At 43.3% G+C, this 17,238-nt stretch overlaps 1 protein-coding gene across 2 annotated transcripts in view; it reads right to left on the bottom strand.

Moving 5' to 3' along the window:
• Positions 1-1,479: 1,479 nt before the first annotated feature.
• slc39a14 (solute carrier family 39 member 14) overlaps positions 1,480-17,238 on the bottom strand; it is a 16,203-nt gene continuing 444 nt past the window's right edge. The window contains exons 2-9 of one of the 2 annotated variants that reach the window (XM_061070798.1): positions 10,778-11,129; positions 9,634-9,811; positions 7,330-7,499; positions 4,044-4,166; positions 2,814-2,987; positions 2,384-2,615; positions 2,072-2,256; positions 1,480-1,892 (exon numbers count right to left, since the gene is read on the bottom strand). In XM_061070798.1, coding sequence (XP_060926781.1) covers positions 1,740-1,892; positions 2,072-2,256; positions 2,384-2,615; positions 2,814-2,987; positions 4,044-4,166; positions 7,330-7,499; positions 9,634-9,811; positions 10,778-11,086 — 1,524 coding nt within the window. In that variant the 5' untranslated portion in view covers positions 11,087-11,129 and the 3' untranslated portion in view covers positions 1,480-1,739. Of the gene's footprint in view, positions 1,893-2,071; positions 2,257-2,383; positions 2,616-2,813; positions 2,988-4,043; positions 4,167-5,496; positions 5,667-7,329; positions 7,500-9,633; positions 9,812-10,777; positions 11,130-17,238 lie in introns of both variants that reach the window. The other variant, XM_061070797.1, reaches the window with a different exon arrangement.

Below are 17,238 nucleotides of genomic sequence, written 5' to 3'. Positions count from 1 at the left end.
CGACAATACAAACATGACATCCATCACTTCTTCTCTGTTTCTGTTTCTAATAAATAATATTCTACAGCTCTAATCGTTCCTCACATTGTAGCTTCTGGTGACTGCTTGAATTTTGAATATTGAACAGTGAAGAATCTTTGCAACTGATCCGTAAGATATCAGTAAATGAAACTCAACAGAGATCCACTCAATGTGTAGTGTACACTGCAACACAATGTGATGCTGCTGTGGGTTAAACAGCTGCTTCATGTGTGTATTTAACAAAACTAATGTTAGTTAGTTGGAGTAGAACTAGTCACATTTAAACAAACATGACAAACACCTGCTACACTTCCCCTGAACGCTGCAGAGAAGGAATCAGACTTTTCAGCTCTGAGATTCACTGGATCCCCTCAGGTTTAAATCACACTACATGGCCAAAAGTGTGTTGACACCTGAACATTGTATTCACACATTCACCTCCGTTCTATTGGCTGCAGGTACAAATACCTGCAGCCAACAGAACACAAAACACTCAAGTTTACTGTCATAGCTGATAAGAAGGAAAGAGACTTTGAGTCGAACCGATCAATAAAATAGTAAAATATAAGTTTTTCAGCTTGTTTTGCCCCGAGAGGCCGAATAATATCAGATCAGGAACGAGTGTTTTCTACTGATCTCATTGGTTCTTCAAAGATTGAAACATGTTTGTCTCCATACTTGTGGCCACGCAGTGTTAAGTACAGTATCTAAATAAAAGTATATAATCTAATTTTTCTGTTATTGTTATGGATGATTAATAAAAGCAAAGTGTGCGTATACGTATGATTCAGTTACAGTATCATGTTAAAACTAGAACTGCACAGTAAAATACTTTGGGAGAAAGTTGTCTATGAGATGTGCAAAGACCAGATCTCAAAAATACCAGGAATGGCAGAAAGCTGTAACTGTTCCACGTGATATGAGTGAGGGGCACAGATGGTTAGATATGGAGAAGTGCTGCTGAGGACACTGGGTCGTTGGGTCTGGACTAGAATCACAATCTGGACTTTACAGGAAATGGCCGAGGCTTCAGGAGGAGCTTTGATCTGCCTGTGGAGGATGTAGACGAGTCGGGAGGATGAAGAGTTCCCCCCCGACGTCTCTGAGTAGCCCTTCATCGTTTCTCTACGTTCTGCCTGAATTCTTCAAAAAGACGGATCGTTTTTTTTCACATTTTTCACGTGTAAGAAAATATAACATCAACACACAAACGACAAAGACCAGCTGGAAGTCGGTCTGATGTCAACACTCGGTATAAATTTTCAGTTTCAGTTCCGTAATAATTGTTTTTTGGTGCGGAGTGAAACACGGGGGAAGGGGGGGAGGAGTCTAGAAGACACACAGATGTCAGTCCCCGGATTGTGCTTCTCTCACCTCCTGAGGGAACGGGACTTCCACTGAGGGAAGGGTAGAGACAACAAAGAGCAGGAGCCAGTTAACTCGTCTTTGTGACCCCCCCCCCCCCCTGCCTGGGATATACTGCATGTATGAACAGCTTCTCGAAAATACGTTCTACAGAGGAGTGTGCGTACCTGCCGCACAGACAAACTCCCCAAACTCCAGAGTCCTTATAGCTTAAGAAAGGGAGGGAGACAAAGAGGGAAAGAAGGTTCGGCCTCCCTCCTCTCCGAGCCAGTTTCCACCGGCACAAAACCAGCACACGTCCCCAGTTCATGTTGCCCGGGCCCGAGCCGGCGTCGGCCCGGGGGAGTCTGGTGCTAGGCCATCTGCATCTGTCCAGAGTAGATGGTGAGGAGCAGCATGATGGAGAAGCCCGTGAGCAGGCCGGCGTTCTGGATGGCGAAGGTGAGGAGGAAGCTGCTGCCGCCGGCGTCCTCTTCCTCACGACTCACCTCGTTCATCTCCGGGAACTGAAGAGTGAAAGACAGAGAGAGAGAGAGAGAGAGAGTTCAAACTTTACCGTTATCTTGCTTCACGTTTAAGAGGAACTACAACCGATTCAACACTTAAGAAGTTAATTTACGAGTCAGCAGACTGTGTGTTCCGGCTCTAGAGAAACAAATCATCCCCGGTTTCCCAAAACACTGACCATGTCTGCCAGAGCGATGTAGAGGAACATCCCTCCTGCCAGGGCGAAGATCCAGTTGGGTGAGAAGCTGTTGCCGGCCAGGATGCCGAAGCCCATGCCCAGGTAGCAGCAGCAGGCCGACAGGAAGTTGAAGAACAGAGCCTGTTGAATGCTCATGCCGGCGTTCAGCAGGATCACAAAGTCTCCTGGTGACAGAACAACAACCAGAGAAGATGAACGATGATCTCAGATAAGGGACAAATACATAAAAAGTGATTTCTGAATGTGATTGTGAATATTAAAAGGGCAGTAGAGGATCCTGTCCGGCCTCACCCAGCTCGTGAGGGAACTCCTCACACAGGATGGCCACGGACGTGCTGATTCCCTGGAACACGGACGACGTGAAGGACGCTCCGATAGCCAAGCCGTCGATGAAGTTGTGCAGACCGTCGCTGAGCGTGATCATCCAGGCCAGCGTGCCGATGTCAGAGTAGGTCGTCCCCTTCAGCCAGTAGCAGCCGCGGCCGACTCCAGATCTCCCGGTGCTCTCTGGCCTCTGGATGTCCTGAAGACACGTGGATGAAGCAGCAGCATGAACAAAAACACATCATCCATCTATTGACCAGATTTTGTCTTTAATAATCATACAATGATTAAGCTTAATATAACTTAATTGTCCCCAGTGATGTTTTGCAAGTTGCTTTATGTGCCTCAGGTGTTTAAGGCATCCTGATTGATCCTCATCCACTCGTCCTGTTCTTACCTGCGGCGTCTGAGCCGGGGTGAGCATGAGCTCGCCCTCCCCGGCGTCCACCTTGCCCGCAGCCAGACTGACGGCCTCTCCGTTCAGCTGCAGCTTCTCCTTCTCTCCCTCCTCCAGCTCCTTGTCCGGTGACGAGCAGCGACGCTCACTGGAGTAGTGACTGTGGCCGCGGCTCTGACAGACGGGAAGGAAACAGAAACCAGGATCTTACAACAACAGAAGAGTCACTGGAGCTTGAGTTCATCAAACAGAAGCAAGCGTCAGTTTTAGAACAACAAATCCAGCCTTTCACTCAAGGCCAAATTCAGCAGTGTCAATATTATGAAACAGATTGATTGCATGTTTTAAAATGAGTTGACTGACTGGTGTAGTGAGCTGGTGAAGTTAACAGCAGTGATGTCAGAGCTAATGTGGGTCAAAGAGCTAATGTGGGTCAAAGAGCTAATGTGGGTCAGCGTCAGTAATAGGATCAGCAGGTGGTTGTGTCGGACGTTTATTAAACTGGATGAACCATATGGACCCAACCAGAACAACCACAAGGTGGCGCAAATGTCCCACAATCCTCCACTTCTATTACCAACTGCTGCTATTTGTGATGAAACCAGCAGCGCTTTGAGGCCCAGTTAATTCTTCAGCATTATATTATATCAAGACAGCTTCAGGTTTTAAAGTTAAAACACTGCTGCACCTTCGTGGGAATGATCAACACGTGTGTGTGTTACATAATTAAACCTGTTTTAGTAGCCGGATACACAACTAGTGCATGAAGGCAAATAGACAAAGGGAAGTGACTGAGAATCAAGAACAAGTAAAACAGGAAGAGTTCCCTTTAGAGGGACGGACAGTGAGTCAGTGACAGAAGCACGACTGACGATGAATGAACTTGAGCGATATGGAAAAGAGGATCCGAGGGAAAATAACATAACAAATAAACAAACTAATGTTAAATCATGTTTAGGAGGATTCCAGCTAAAGTTGCAGGTAATTTCCAATATTCATAAATCAACGTATTTCTTTTTTTAAATCAATTTATTATTTATTAATTGTGTAAAAAACAGGAAGCAAAACTTTCTGACTAAAACACGAGGATGTTCACTTCATGTGTAACCTACTGACGGTTATTTCCACAGGAAGATTATTTAAACTCTAATGACACCAAAACTGTTTCCATCCGGACGAGCACGTGCATCAGAAACAACTGGAAGAACAGAACACGTTCACTGCACTCACCCCGTTTTTCTGTTTGAGCAGAACCCTGAGAACCTTCTCCACGAAGAAGAAGAGGTAGAAACCTCCGAACACCACCGCAGACTTGGACACGTAGAAATCCACCATGGGGTCAAATCCAAACGCCTGACACGCAGGGAAGAAGACAGAGCTAGTTAGTGAGAAACATTTATATCATCTGCCTGACATCATTTACTGGACATATTTATGAAGTGAGGTGTTATTTAGAACATCTGTGTGGATCATGACTGCAGAGGGTTTTGGTGTTAACACTTAGCGGTTGGTAAATTGCTTGTTTTGAACTCTAACAGGATGTGGGCTGTGTTGTCAACTGTCTGTGCACAAGAGTAAATAAAATCATGACGGTTAAATTCACGGAACAAAAGCCCTTTATCTGTGCTGTTTCACTTTTGTCTATTGTTTCACGAATATATGAACAATATCTTCTATAATATTTTAAGATCTTGAAGCGATATTTCCCAGCGTCCTCTTATCTGAGACACACGTTGAATTATGGATTTAATCTTCTGCCCTGGAGCAGACACACACGCACCATAAAAAAATACCACTTCACCTCCAGGGCGTTCAAATGTTTGTCACTTATGATTCATCTTAATCAAACTGATGCTGCGGGTTACACAACATTTTTTATGTCCATAAACCTGAAGGGTGTGTGTTCACATTGTCGAGACGGCTTTTAAAAGGGCGTGTTGGGCAACTGCTTGTATTTGTGGGTTATGCTGATCTGAAGGGAGTGTTCATCTTTTACTCATCTGCTCATGTGCACGTGACTTATTAAACTTTCTTTTAACGCAGGGTTTCAGCCGCATGTTGAAAGTTCAAATTAAAACAGGTCTTAAATATGTTACGGGTTATTTAAAGGTACTTCTGTTGGGTTTTAAAACATTAAAGGTTTATGTTTGGATTCGCAAAGTAGTCACATTATGTTGACATGTATACGTCTAAATCGCACCTCATATTAGAGTATTAACAGCATTTTGGGAGATCAATATATGAAACATTACCTCGGTGTAAACAAGATGGGAAAATAACAAATTTGAGAGAATGCACCCCAAATTTGTATCGGCAGCATCGTACATTTAAGTTTTTAAGTTGCGATTTTAAAACTGATGGAATAATATCGGACAACATGACGTAGGGGACCTAATAAAATGAGTCATAATCAGACACTGCTCTGTAGCATGTTAACGTGAATATGAATGGAATATTCTGTTATCAACTAATAGTGTCTTATTTTTATCTTCTGAATTAGGTCAAAAGTCTGAATATTACCGTAGTTGATAACTTATCCTACTTGGGGAGATATTTATACCTTAGTATGAAGTGAAATACGAATCTGGACATGACAATGTAATTTTTCTGGATATGTAAAATCTATGCCCCTCCCCCCTGCACTGAGCTACAGCAAACTGAGTGAGAGCCGCAGCGCCACTACCTCTGGGATGAGCTGAAACAGGGCGTTGGAGTAGAGCGTGCCAATGGCCAGGGCTATGAAGTAGAGCAGCAGGCGCTTGTAAAAGGTTTTCTTCATGAAGGGCACCACGCTGGCCCCCACCAGCGAGCACAGAGAGATGAGTGTCACAGACAGGATCCCATAACCCCAAACTGATCAACAGAGAGGAAGCAGGAAGAAGAGGAGGGAAGGTGAGAGAGAGAAAAAAATGGCTGATTAATTCAGAAATGAGTAAATACCAGGATGAGGAACAAAAACAAAGAACACCGGTTAGTTATTCCCCTGGAAAGAGAAAGATTGTTGGATTAAATCAACCTGGAGAAAAGAGATTTTTTAAAGAAACCTGTGAGGATCTCCGGAAAACAAAGGGTCATTTGATCCATCGGAAACAGAAGTGACACCATCCTTTCATTTGCAAGTGAAGATGATGATTGTCTCGGTGCTCGAGTCCCATGCAGTTCATTCGTTAAGAGACAGGATGCAATTAAGGTGAAATTACAGTTTAAATGAGAGCACACACACACACACACACACACGCACTCACACTCACACACACATCCCTTGTTCGTGGTCGACTCAGGTGCGTCTGTCATTGCCTCAGGGTGAACACTCGCTCAGGGTAGCAGACACAGGAGGGAGGGGGGGCAAAATAACTTTAAATAGCCCCACTGTAGCAGGAGAGCTGCTAATGAGGGGTCACATTTCATTTTGACGGATGTGGTAACGGTGCCGCGCTCCACTTCTCCAGGACGGTGGCGAACAACAGATTTATGAATCCCTCGGTCAGAGAAGCGACAGCTATCAAGGCTGTTGAGCAGGTTTCTACCAGCTGCAGGGGAGAGAGAGGGAAGTGAACTCTCTTTCTAAGAACATCCACAGAGCAGGCCGACATCTCAATGCCAGGAAAGAGCACACACACGCACATAGGGTTGCAAAGGGGTGGCAAGTTTCCGGTAAATTTCCGGAAACTTTCCAAGGGAATATTAAGCTCGGGAATTTTGAAAAAAACACAACTATGCAAATAAAACCTATTTCCATTAATTTATCCATCAATTGTAAAATATTTTTACAGACTATTTATATCTCTGGCATTGCATTAGTGTTTTTTTACAAACTTTCTTCTCATCTTATTCTACAGAACAATGCCACGTGCACTCTCTCATGTGTGGAGACATTTCACCACATCCAATGTAGAAGGAAAGGCTGTGTACATTTGCAAATACTGTGCAAAGACCTATGTTAAGAATGACACAACGATGCAGAAGCATATAGTCAAGTGCCCAAAGTTTCCTCAGGGCTCAAATCAGCCTATGACACAACAAAATGTTTATATTTATGTCTGTATATGACAAGGTAAATACAGTTAGTATAAATTACCCACAACATTTCCAGTTTATTCCCGTTAATTCCCGTATATTCCCGTTAATTCCTGTTAATTCACATGGAAAGTTTCCAACTTTGAATATTCCCGGAATTTTGAAACCCTACATGCACACACACAGACACAGACACACAAAAAACACACCGCCAGATGATCTGTGGCGCTGTGAAGGTAGAGCAACACCACAGAGCTTTCCCCGGTGCGTATTAGAGCCTGTGACAACCACAGAGAACAGAACAAAGGCAGGAAGGAAGGAGATGTGACAACAGGAAAGGCAAAGAGAGCGCTTGGCCAAAGGTGTGTGAGTTTAATAAACAACCATGTGACACTACGGTGAACTAAAGACGCTTTCAGCTGCTGTGCTTGTGTCTTTTAGAAGGTTTACGGGATGTGATCGGATGAATAGATAAAAGATGTGCAGGCCGGTGGCAAACCTCTGGCAGCAGCTGCAGGATGGCAGTGGAGAACAGCGTGCCGATGGCAAGAGCGATGAAAAAGACGATGGCGTGTTTCATAAAGCGCGTCTTCAACAGAGGCACGCTGAGGACTCCGGTGAGGGAGAAGGCATTGATCAGCGTCACGCTCAGGAAAGAGTAGCCCCACACTGGGAGTGATGGAAGGTGGAGCATTAAAACAAACATTGTGCATGACGTGTGAAAATACAGCTGCAAACACAGCATGAAAAAATCGTGTAAAACAACATTTTACTTGCACTTTAATGGAAGAAATCCACATGTTAGCAGTTGACTTATAATATAATTTGTATAACTGAGCCCTTTAAGGACCAAAGATAAACCTCAGGAGATGATTAAGCAAATAAGAATCATCGCTGCCTTAAAAATCATGTCAATTATTCTGACCTTACTCAAAATTTCGCTCTTTATAAAGAAAAATTCCTCTGGCCTCAAACAATGTGAGAAGGGAATATCAATATTTGATCAAACCCGACACCTGTAGAAAAAAAAGTGACACTACTATATATATATTTGATCAAACCTGACACCTGTAAAAAAAAAAAGAAATAAGGATTGAGGGTATGAGATAAAGATTAAGTGTCGTTTCTGTCCAAGCAGCACCTGAGACGTTCAGGAGAGAAATAATGTTAAGTTATGGAAGATTGATAAAATGTTCTGAGGTGTCAGACAATGTCTTCAAGCTGAGAAAGGAAACCAAAAACAAGTTTAAGAGAATTTTTGCAGTGAAAGCAGTCACAAGACAAGTTCTACAGATTACAGGCATCTAGAATGCTTTTCTCCAGAAGGGTTGAAACCAAATCATTTTTTTGACAACTGGAAAACAGAGAATCTGCAGGAAAAAGATAATCATGTGCAATAGATCTGCTGTCAAGACGTAGAAGATCAACTTTCTAGAGTTGCTAGGGTCAAGGGGTCAAGTAGTAAGACGTGGGAGAAAGACTGATAATCATCATCATCATAAATCATGACGAGTTGCAGGTGAGGAGGAGGGGGGGGTGGACAGGTTAAAAAAGAACCAGATATACAAGTTGTGAGCTCTTCAATGGAAAATTCATTTTCAGGGACATTTCTCCCCTGCAGCTGACAGATCTCAGCAACCCAGGCAAAGAGGAAACAGCCCTCAAGCCAAAACAAGCCGCCTGCAGGCGAGCGGGGGGGGGGGACACTAGTGAAAGATAAGAGGAAACAAATGTGTGAGTGGAGAGAGAAAGACAAGAGCCGGAGCTCGGGGACAGTAAAGCCTCTCTCGTCCTCTAGTGCCAAGGAGAAGACAAACTGGGTGAAAAGGACAAAGTGAAATCCGAGGCCGCAGCTCGACAAAGTCCCGAGTTTACAAAGAAGATGCGTCACTTAAATATAAAAGTGATATTCTTCTCTAGAGACTTCAAGGCTTGAGATCACTTCAGGTCACAGGCTTTTCCAAGTCTTTCATTAACACGATTTTTATTCCAGCTTCATACTTTTTAGCCAATTTCAGTTAAAAACTAACTCGAGAGCTTGTTAAACACCAGATTCGGTGAACTTCCCCGTTTCCAAGACTACAGATTCAATCCAGATGCTAAATTGGCTTTCAGGGCTCTGAGGGACATCTGACTGGGGACAGGAAGTCAACAGCCACTGGGAGAAGAGACGCTGAGACACTGGTCATGCTGACTGAAGCAGGGTTGTGTAAAATTAAAGGACGTGTTGGTTTTTAAACCAAACTGAGAGTTGTAATGGGAGCCTTGGCTCAGCCTTGTGAATGCTTATTTTGGCTGTGATTCCCTTTGGGGGGGGGGATAAGATAATATCACTATCTCCAGGCAACAGAACAAACAGCTGGAGCTCTGACATCAGTTTGAAAGGTTCTCATTGATCCAAGAGAGAGCTCGGGGAAAACGTGTAATGGAGTTACCACATGTACTCACTGTAGCAGGAGAAAAATACAACTTTAGCTTATAAATTATATATGGAATGTAGTGAGATGAAGAGATGAGCCGCGGGGCTGAATGTGTGAAAGCAAACGTCAGAGCGAGAGCCTCCGGACCTTCTTCTGCCGAGTGGGAATGTGAGAAACACACCAGGAGATCCGCCGCAGGACGAACAGCGAGCGAGTGAGGGTGTGGACGATTCTCACAGATGCAAAAATTCAAATTAAAACAAAACAAAACAAATATCTCCAAAGGGAAAGCAGTGACATTCACGTAGAAGAACCGACCGACAAAGACTTTACACACACGTGTTCATATGAACAATAAACAGAGAATCTGAGAGTGAGCTCACCTTCAGCTCCTGTGGGCCTGGGGGGGGGCTCGATGGGCAGCATCTCCTCTTTCTGCACCTTGCAGGACCCGGCGTCCAGCTGCTGCAGCATGGTGGGACACAGCTCGGTCAGACCCGGCCCGTCCAGCCGGCTCTGCTCACTGATGTTGTAAATGGCCAACGTGTCTGCAGCCAGGCACTGGGCAGGAAAACAAACCAGTCAGTGAACCCACAGAAGTTCTGACTTTAAACAACTGAAACACCTCAGGATGGTTTCGGTGGAACGTCAGGGTGCTTTCAAATCTTTGGAAAGTGTAAGTCCACACGTCAACAACAAATATGAGAAAGGTGTAACAAGAGATGATAAAGATCTCTGACTCGTTGTGCAGCTCTGTTGCTGGATTGTGTAACAATAGTTTCAGCCACAGTTGGAATTAATTCTGTAGAAAACGTTGCAGCAATTCTGACATTTTATTAAATAAATTGATTCAAACAATAAACAAATTAAAAAGAATCAGTTCCAAACCAAGTACAAGTGAGATACAGTAGAAATATGTATTTTTTTTTACATTATTACACACAAGCCATCTTGTCGTGTCATGATTACAGAGAACTATGTCCTAAGTTACAGCTGTCACAGATAAGGATCTCAAATGATTCTGAGAAAGGAGTCGCCTCAGTACAGTAACCAGTCATGTGACTAGTGACTCCATGTGCAGATGTGATCTTTTGCCCTCCAGAAACCTAAAGAACGTCTTGTACTTCTAGTAAATCTATTGAGAATCAGATCAGAAAGTAGGTGAGACAACCACACACGTCACTGAGGCCTTGTCCAGACCTGGGTTTAGCATCTGTCTGGATTCAAGTGAATAGAAATCTCCAAAACAATATGAGAGAAACACATGATAAGACCATGTTGGAACTTAAGTACGTGAGAAATGCTAAATATGTCAACTATCTGAAACCAGTAGCTCCCGTTTCTTCCAGACAGGACTGAGCTGGATTGACTTTTCTGCAGATCTGAATTGTTCTCAGGGTGAAATATTATAAAGATGCTTCTGTGAAATGTTGTTGCTGCATGGGAACTGATTCAGTCTGCACCTTCTGAACCGACAACAGGGAACCACATCCACCCCATGAGATAAGACAGGCACTCTGTCCTCACCTTGGATCTGTTGGCTTTAGGAGGCGGGCTGGTTGGTGTCTCAGCCACACTGCTGCTCTCGTTGTGACCTTCGACCTGCTCCTTGCTGAGGGCGGCGAGCAGGGCGCGGAGCTGGGGCACCGTGATGGTGCTGTTGTCTCCATAGCGGCTCAGCAGGTCCTGCAGCACCTGAGCAGGAGACTGGGTCTGGCTTTCCCCCTGAACCCTCACTAAGGTCAAAGGGCAGAGCAGCACAGCCAGGGTCAGGACCAAGGTGAGCTGAGACCTGGAGGTGACGGAGGTCATGACACGGCCATGAGGGAACGACATGAGCAGCGGGAGAGGAGTCCTTCGCTGGCTGGAGGTCGTGGATCTGGAGAAGGAGGAGAAGCAGGTGTGAATGAAACAGTTTTATAACCTGTGACGGAGATAAGCACGGTTATATAAACACTTCACGACGTAACAAATTCTGCTCACTTGTCGCTGATAGACCTGAAGCACAGAGTGGAAGAAACACTGCTGCCAATTACACTGAGAGCACACGCCCATCAGACAACACACAATCACTGGCAGCGACACAAAAATTATCAACTCACAATCTGATGCAATGACTTCAGTAAACTCAAACCAGACGTGCATCCAGAATCAGTTGCTTGTTTTTTTAAAGTGAGATCTCATCAAACTGGATAATTGGGATTCAGTGTTTTCTCTGCTCTACACAGCTGAGGAAAATCCAGCTCCAACAGAAACTTAGTCTCACTTTCTACATATGATATTCTATTTTATTCTTGACATTCAATTTTATTCTTGACATTCTATTTTATTCTTGATATTCTATTTTATTCTAATATTCTATTTTATTCTGATATTCTATTTTATTCTTGATATTCTATTTTATTCTTGATATATATGCATATTTATTTCATTCTTATTTATTCAATGTATTAACTCTTCAATGTATCAACTTTTAATTGTACCCTCTGCACCATTGTATATGAGGGCCTCAATGTTTTTTCCGAGGCTTAAATAAGTATTCAATAAAAAATATTCTATTTTATTCTTGATATTCTATTGTATTCTGATATTCTATTGTATTCTTGATATACTATTTTATTCTTGATATTCTATTTTATTCTTGATATTCTATTTTATTCTGATATTCTATTTTATTCTGATATTTTATTTTATTCTTGATATTCTATTTTATTCTTGATATATATGCATATTTATTTCATTCTTATTTATTCAATGTATTAACTCTTCAATGTATCAACTTTTAATTGTACCCTCTGCACCATTGTATATGAGGGCCTCAATGTGTTTTCCGAGGCTTAAATAAGTACTCAATAAAAAATATTCTATTTTATTCTTGATATTCTATTGTATTCTTGATATTCTATTTTATTCTTGATATTCTATTTTATATTTTTTTATATTTATTTTTATTTTTTACTTGAGCATTGCTATTAGAGAGCCTGTTCCCTAAGCATTTCATTGCCAGCGACTGCTTAATGTTATTGTTGTGCATTTGATAATAAAAACCTTGAATCTTGAATCTACAGGAGCACGATAGAGAACTGTCCCACCGGCTGGTCAGCTGCCGAGCCGCCGAGCAGAGAGACCTGCACCGAGTGGGGACAGCGGCCCAGAGCATCGTTGGTATGGAGCGCCCGACCCGGGTCATAATCTACGCTGGCCGACTACAGAAGAAGTCCGGGACCACAAACACCCGGGACACTACTGGGCAGAAGGTCCCAAACCCACCAAAGACTGTCTCACACACGTTCACTGAGTCCACATACCAAACACACCAAGGACTGTGACTGAGGACTGCGGTGACAATAAAGACCTTGAATCTTGGGCGTCAGCTTCTGTTGCACCCACGAGCACCCGTCACATACAGAGCACTGTAATGTTCACCTCCACTGCTCACAGAGCCCGATTCATTTCAGTCCACCCAGCAGGTCGTCACGCCACGCTGAGGTGAAGAAACACACCATTCATTTTAAGAACCAGTCTGCAAGAACCCTTTTTCCTCCGGAGCCACTAATGACAGATATGTTGTAAAGCAGCGGTGTGTCCGCCCCGAGGCTCGCACCTGGGAGCAGAGTCGCGAGAACCAGCGAGCGGAGGGAAAGAAATGCCCGAGGAAACCAGAGGGCTCCTCAGGAATGCAGTGGACTGTGGAGACGAGAGAGAGAGAGAGAGAGAGACACAGATAAAACTAAGGTTCAAGCCACCGCTGAGAAAGAAAGAAACAAGGAAGGATGGAAGGAGAGAAAAGAGGCAGAGAAGGAGAAAAGAAACCCGACATGGCAGCTGCCAGATTAGATTGTCTGTGTTTTGTTTTCTCCATCGATTTGGCCTTGTTCAAGTTTCAATGTGACATTCAGAACCACAGCGTCCGGCCACATCCACATCGTTCCTTTATGAGCATTCCTCCTTCATTCCCGTGTCTATATTAAGAAAAGGGCCTTTAGTCGACTGGCAGGGAAACATTCAATTCAGCTGCTTCACAGAAAACAGCAAACGCACAGAGCTCAAGTTTCAGTCAATAGCTGTGTCTCAGTTCAGGGACGTTCAGGGACGTTCAGGGACATTCAGGGACATTCAGGGTCTACCAGGCCCACAGAGGGGAAAAACTAGTTACAGCAAACAAAACAAAAAAACGTGATAAGCCTCTTTATGCTCGTTTTTTATTTCTTTCTCCACATTCTCTCTTTCGAAATCCTTCGAATAGTCGCAGGGGTTTTAACCCTTGACCTCCTTCCTGCTGGCTGGCATTGTTAGTGAAACACAGGCTGAGGAGAGAAGTGGATATTTGTGCCGAGTTTATTGTCACATAATTGTTCGCCAAATATTTTGATGAATCATCAATCGTTTGAGTACTTTAGCAGGCGCAGATTATATTATTATATTCCTACGGGTATTGAACTGTTGGTGTGAAAAAGGGTTTAGAAAAGCTTTGATTAATCAAAGCAATTCACCATTAGTGTGTTGTGAATATTACTGCCCTTGTGCTTAATATATCTAAAATACAATTGAACATTACATAAGTATAGAAATATACACTGTGCCAAGTAAATTTTCTTTACAGCTCACTTTAATAACTAATTAATAACAAATGTCTTTCATATCAACCAAACCCACTGGAAGCTTTTTACTGGTAGTGTAGTTGTTGTATCCTGCACTGGTCAAGAGATTCAGAAGTGGATTAACACACAACAATAAGCTCTGCTTGATTCTCTCCAACCTGCTGCCAGAGGTAAAACAATATCTCGCTCCACAACAACCACATTTATTTTTCATGAGGTGTGTCAGGAATTATTTGGGCGTAACAAAACGCAGCCGGGTATTGATAAGACGCCCTGAGACAACAAGCACCTTCTTGAATTGTTTAGGGTTAGTAGTGCGGTACCCGTTGTGTACATGCTTGTCCGGATCGAGCCTGTGGTGCTGATGGGAACTGGGCTGGAGAAATAACGAACCAGCGAGAAAGGACTGGCTGCAGACTGGTGTAAAGTACAGGTCCAAAACGCCTGCCTCCTCCGTGTTAACAGATGGGTCACCAAACCAAATACACATCTTTTCAAAGATGGTGTCATTTTAAAGTGTATAGGGAGATTATTCAGTTTGTTGAAGCTTGACTCAGTTAGAAAATATCTGAACTGGAACATGATATTGTCATGATCAATGACATCACTTAGATTAGTGAGTTCCAGTCCAAGCTGCAGCACAGATATTATTCAAAAATTAACTAAATACTGAACGTTTCACATGTTTTAAACACTAATCTGCAGGTTGATTTGTAAAGAAAATAACCATCCGTTTGCAGCCATACTTACAACCCTAACTTCAAGTGGTTAAACTTGTTACAGCTTACTTTCGATAACAAATACTTATTTCATCTTTTTAACTTGTTGCCTTCAAATATCCAGTATCATGCTCTCAGAGGCTGTAGTAGAAACAACAAGTGAATAAGAATAGCTGCCGCCCGTCAACACGCTGCCTCGGCTGTGATAATTACCTGGTATGGAAACTAAATACACACGTGTGTGCCCCTGAATTAGTCATTGTGCTGCTCTGCAGGGTAAAGTGAGTCTCCGCTGGCAGCCCTTTGCCTCAGTGTGGATGCAGTCCAATGAAAACAAAACAGAATCTACTTTAAAATGTCAGCATGTCAGCTTGAAATGATGTCAACACACTCACACACACACAGAGAGAGAGTCACCAGGTCTGCAGGAGAAGAAGGGTCCAAGGCCTATTTGTAGCAGGGGGAGATAAAGAGTGGTGGGAAGAGACAGGCAGTCTGCAGCAGAGACGTCAGTAACACAACGGTGAAGGCCTCTGCCCCAACGCTAAATCCGAGGGTCACAAAGGAGCTGGCAGCAGAGGAGAGAGGAGGGAAGGGAAGCACGGGAAAACGTTTAGTCACAGTCTAGTGGACTCAAATCCCAAAGGCATGCGGCCAAGTCTCCTCCGCTCATCCTTTCAGATCCTTCTCCGATCTTAGAGAGTCCCCGGTTTGTCTGTCTTCATGTCCTCGGCATTGTCGGATGAGAAACTCTTAAATGAGTTGGCCGCAAAACACATTCACTGGGATCACCATGGTCACATCTATTAATGAGCACCAGGAAAGAGCAGCTACTGGTTACCGCTCACGGGTCCTGCACCCAAGAGTCAACACAGCAGAGTGAAACATTTCCATCGTCATCATCAACTTCAGGGGCTGACGGAGCGGAAAAAAGAAATCGGATTTGTAGGAGAGCAGGCAGAGAGGCACTTTAAACACGATACCACTGTTCACCAAACCGGCTGTAGACACCACCAGGGGAAACACACAACACCAGAATCCAGAAAGATAAGCAAGGATTGATTTAACCTGACAAAGCAACAACTTCAAACTCGCACAACCTTTAAATACGAAGATAATAGAAGGGCACTTAGAGAGCACATACCTCCTTAAAGGCTGATTGGCCACTTAATCACCACTATCAGATAATTCTGGATCCAAGGCAAATTTCACCTGTTCGTAGATATTAGCATTCTACTTTTAGCTCTGCATCATTCCTGCAGAAACTCACACAAATGTTGAAAATCAAATCCACTCCAGTTGTTAATAGCTCATCCTTGGCCCATATTCCATCTTTCCACCAAGTTATAATCGTCATTTTTGCATAGTTCTGCAAAGAGTCCGACAAACAGCAATGAAAACACAATCACTGTCCAGGCTCACCTACCAAAGTGTGTTATTACACAAGGTAAGTGCTCACAATTCGTCTGAGATGTCTCAATTTCTTCTGCTGATTGCAAAATAAAAATCACACAATACCTTCGGTGAACAGAGACACAGAAACAGCTCCTCTGTAGATCCGGTTTGATTCCCAGCAGCTTGTTGCTCCGAGCAGACTCCGGTTCTCCTCTCTCTCTCATCTGCACACTCTCTCATCCCAGGTCACTTTATATACGGCTGGAGCAAAGGGCAGGTTAAGCTGCACATGGGCTCATCAACCTTTACCCAAGGCCTCTAATTACCGCTTCCCTCTCGCCCTCAGGCTGATATCATCCACCAGGACTGTCATTAGATGAGAGGGCGATCGCTGTGGGCACAGTGTGGGTTCGCCGAACACATTGTCGGTGTCATCCTGACTGGACCACAAAGGAGCGTTCACCAGGAAATTAAAGGGTGGTAGACATGACCTGGTCCGGCTCAAGCCCTCACTTCTACCTGAGGCCAGCGCAGAGGTCACAGGAAGGTCACACACAGCAAACGCTCCAGAGTAAATCTCAATATCAGTTCATTCAAGTGCAGATTTAGTTACTCAGCAAACGTTTATGTTAAAAGACCAATGTGTTATTTGAACAAGCCACAGGAGAGAAGTTGGGAGAAGTAATGTTTGTGTAATTGATTTCCATGGCATTTAGGGTTAGGGTTAGCTTTAGGGTTGGTAGTGATTGGCGGGAGAGTAAGGCTTTTAGATGTCTTTAAAGGTAACGTACCTTTATTATTATTATTATTATCATTATTCAGTCTAACATGAATCACTGCTCATTGATTAAGAAGCTCAGTTTTCCTGTGTGATGGCTGGATAATCATCTTTAAACCCAGACTCTATGAAACACTAATAAAATCAAATCATATGACGAATCCCAGGAGCAGAGTGAAGCTTTCAGGTGCATTTAATGGTAATTTATCAATATTATTATAACTCTTATTATTATTATAACACTTATTATAATAACTCTTGTTTTTATTATTCTGCTGTTTGTCTTACGTGGCTCAGGTCTATTGTGTGTTGGCTTTGGACACGTGTTCAAACCCAGACTTCCGTTAACACTTATAATAACACAACGGTTATATTAAATATACCGGTGTTATAATTGAGTCTTGTTGACCTAGCTGCTAATGAGCTAACACTAAACAGATACCAGGAGGACACTGAAGCCTCCAGGTGCATTTAAAGGAGCTTTATGGATATTAA

This window comes from Limanda limanda, chromosome 5, assembly GCF_963576545.1.
Source record: "Limanda limanda chromosome 5, fLimLim1.1, whole genome shotgun sequence".
Lineage (NCBI taxonomy): Eukaryota > Metazoa > Chordata > Actinopteri > Pleuronectiformes > Pleuronectidae > Limanda > Limanda limanda.
This window is presented reverse-complemented; position numbering and strand designations above follow the sequence as displayed.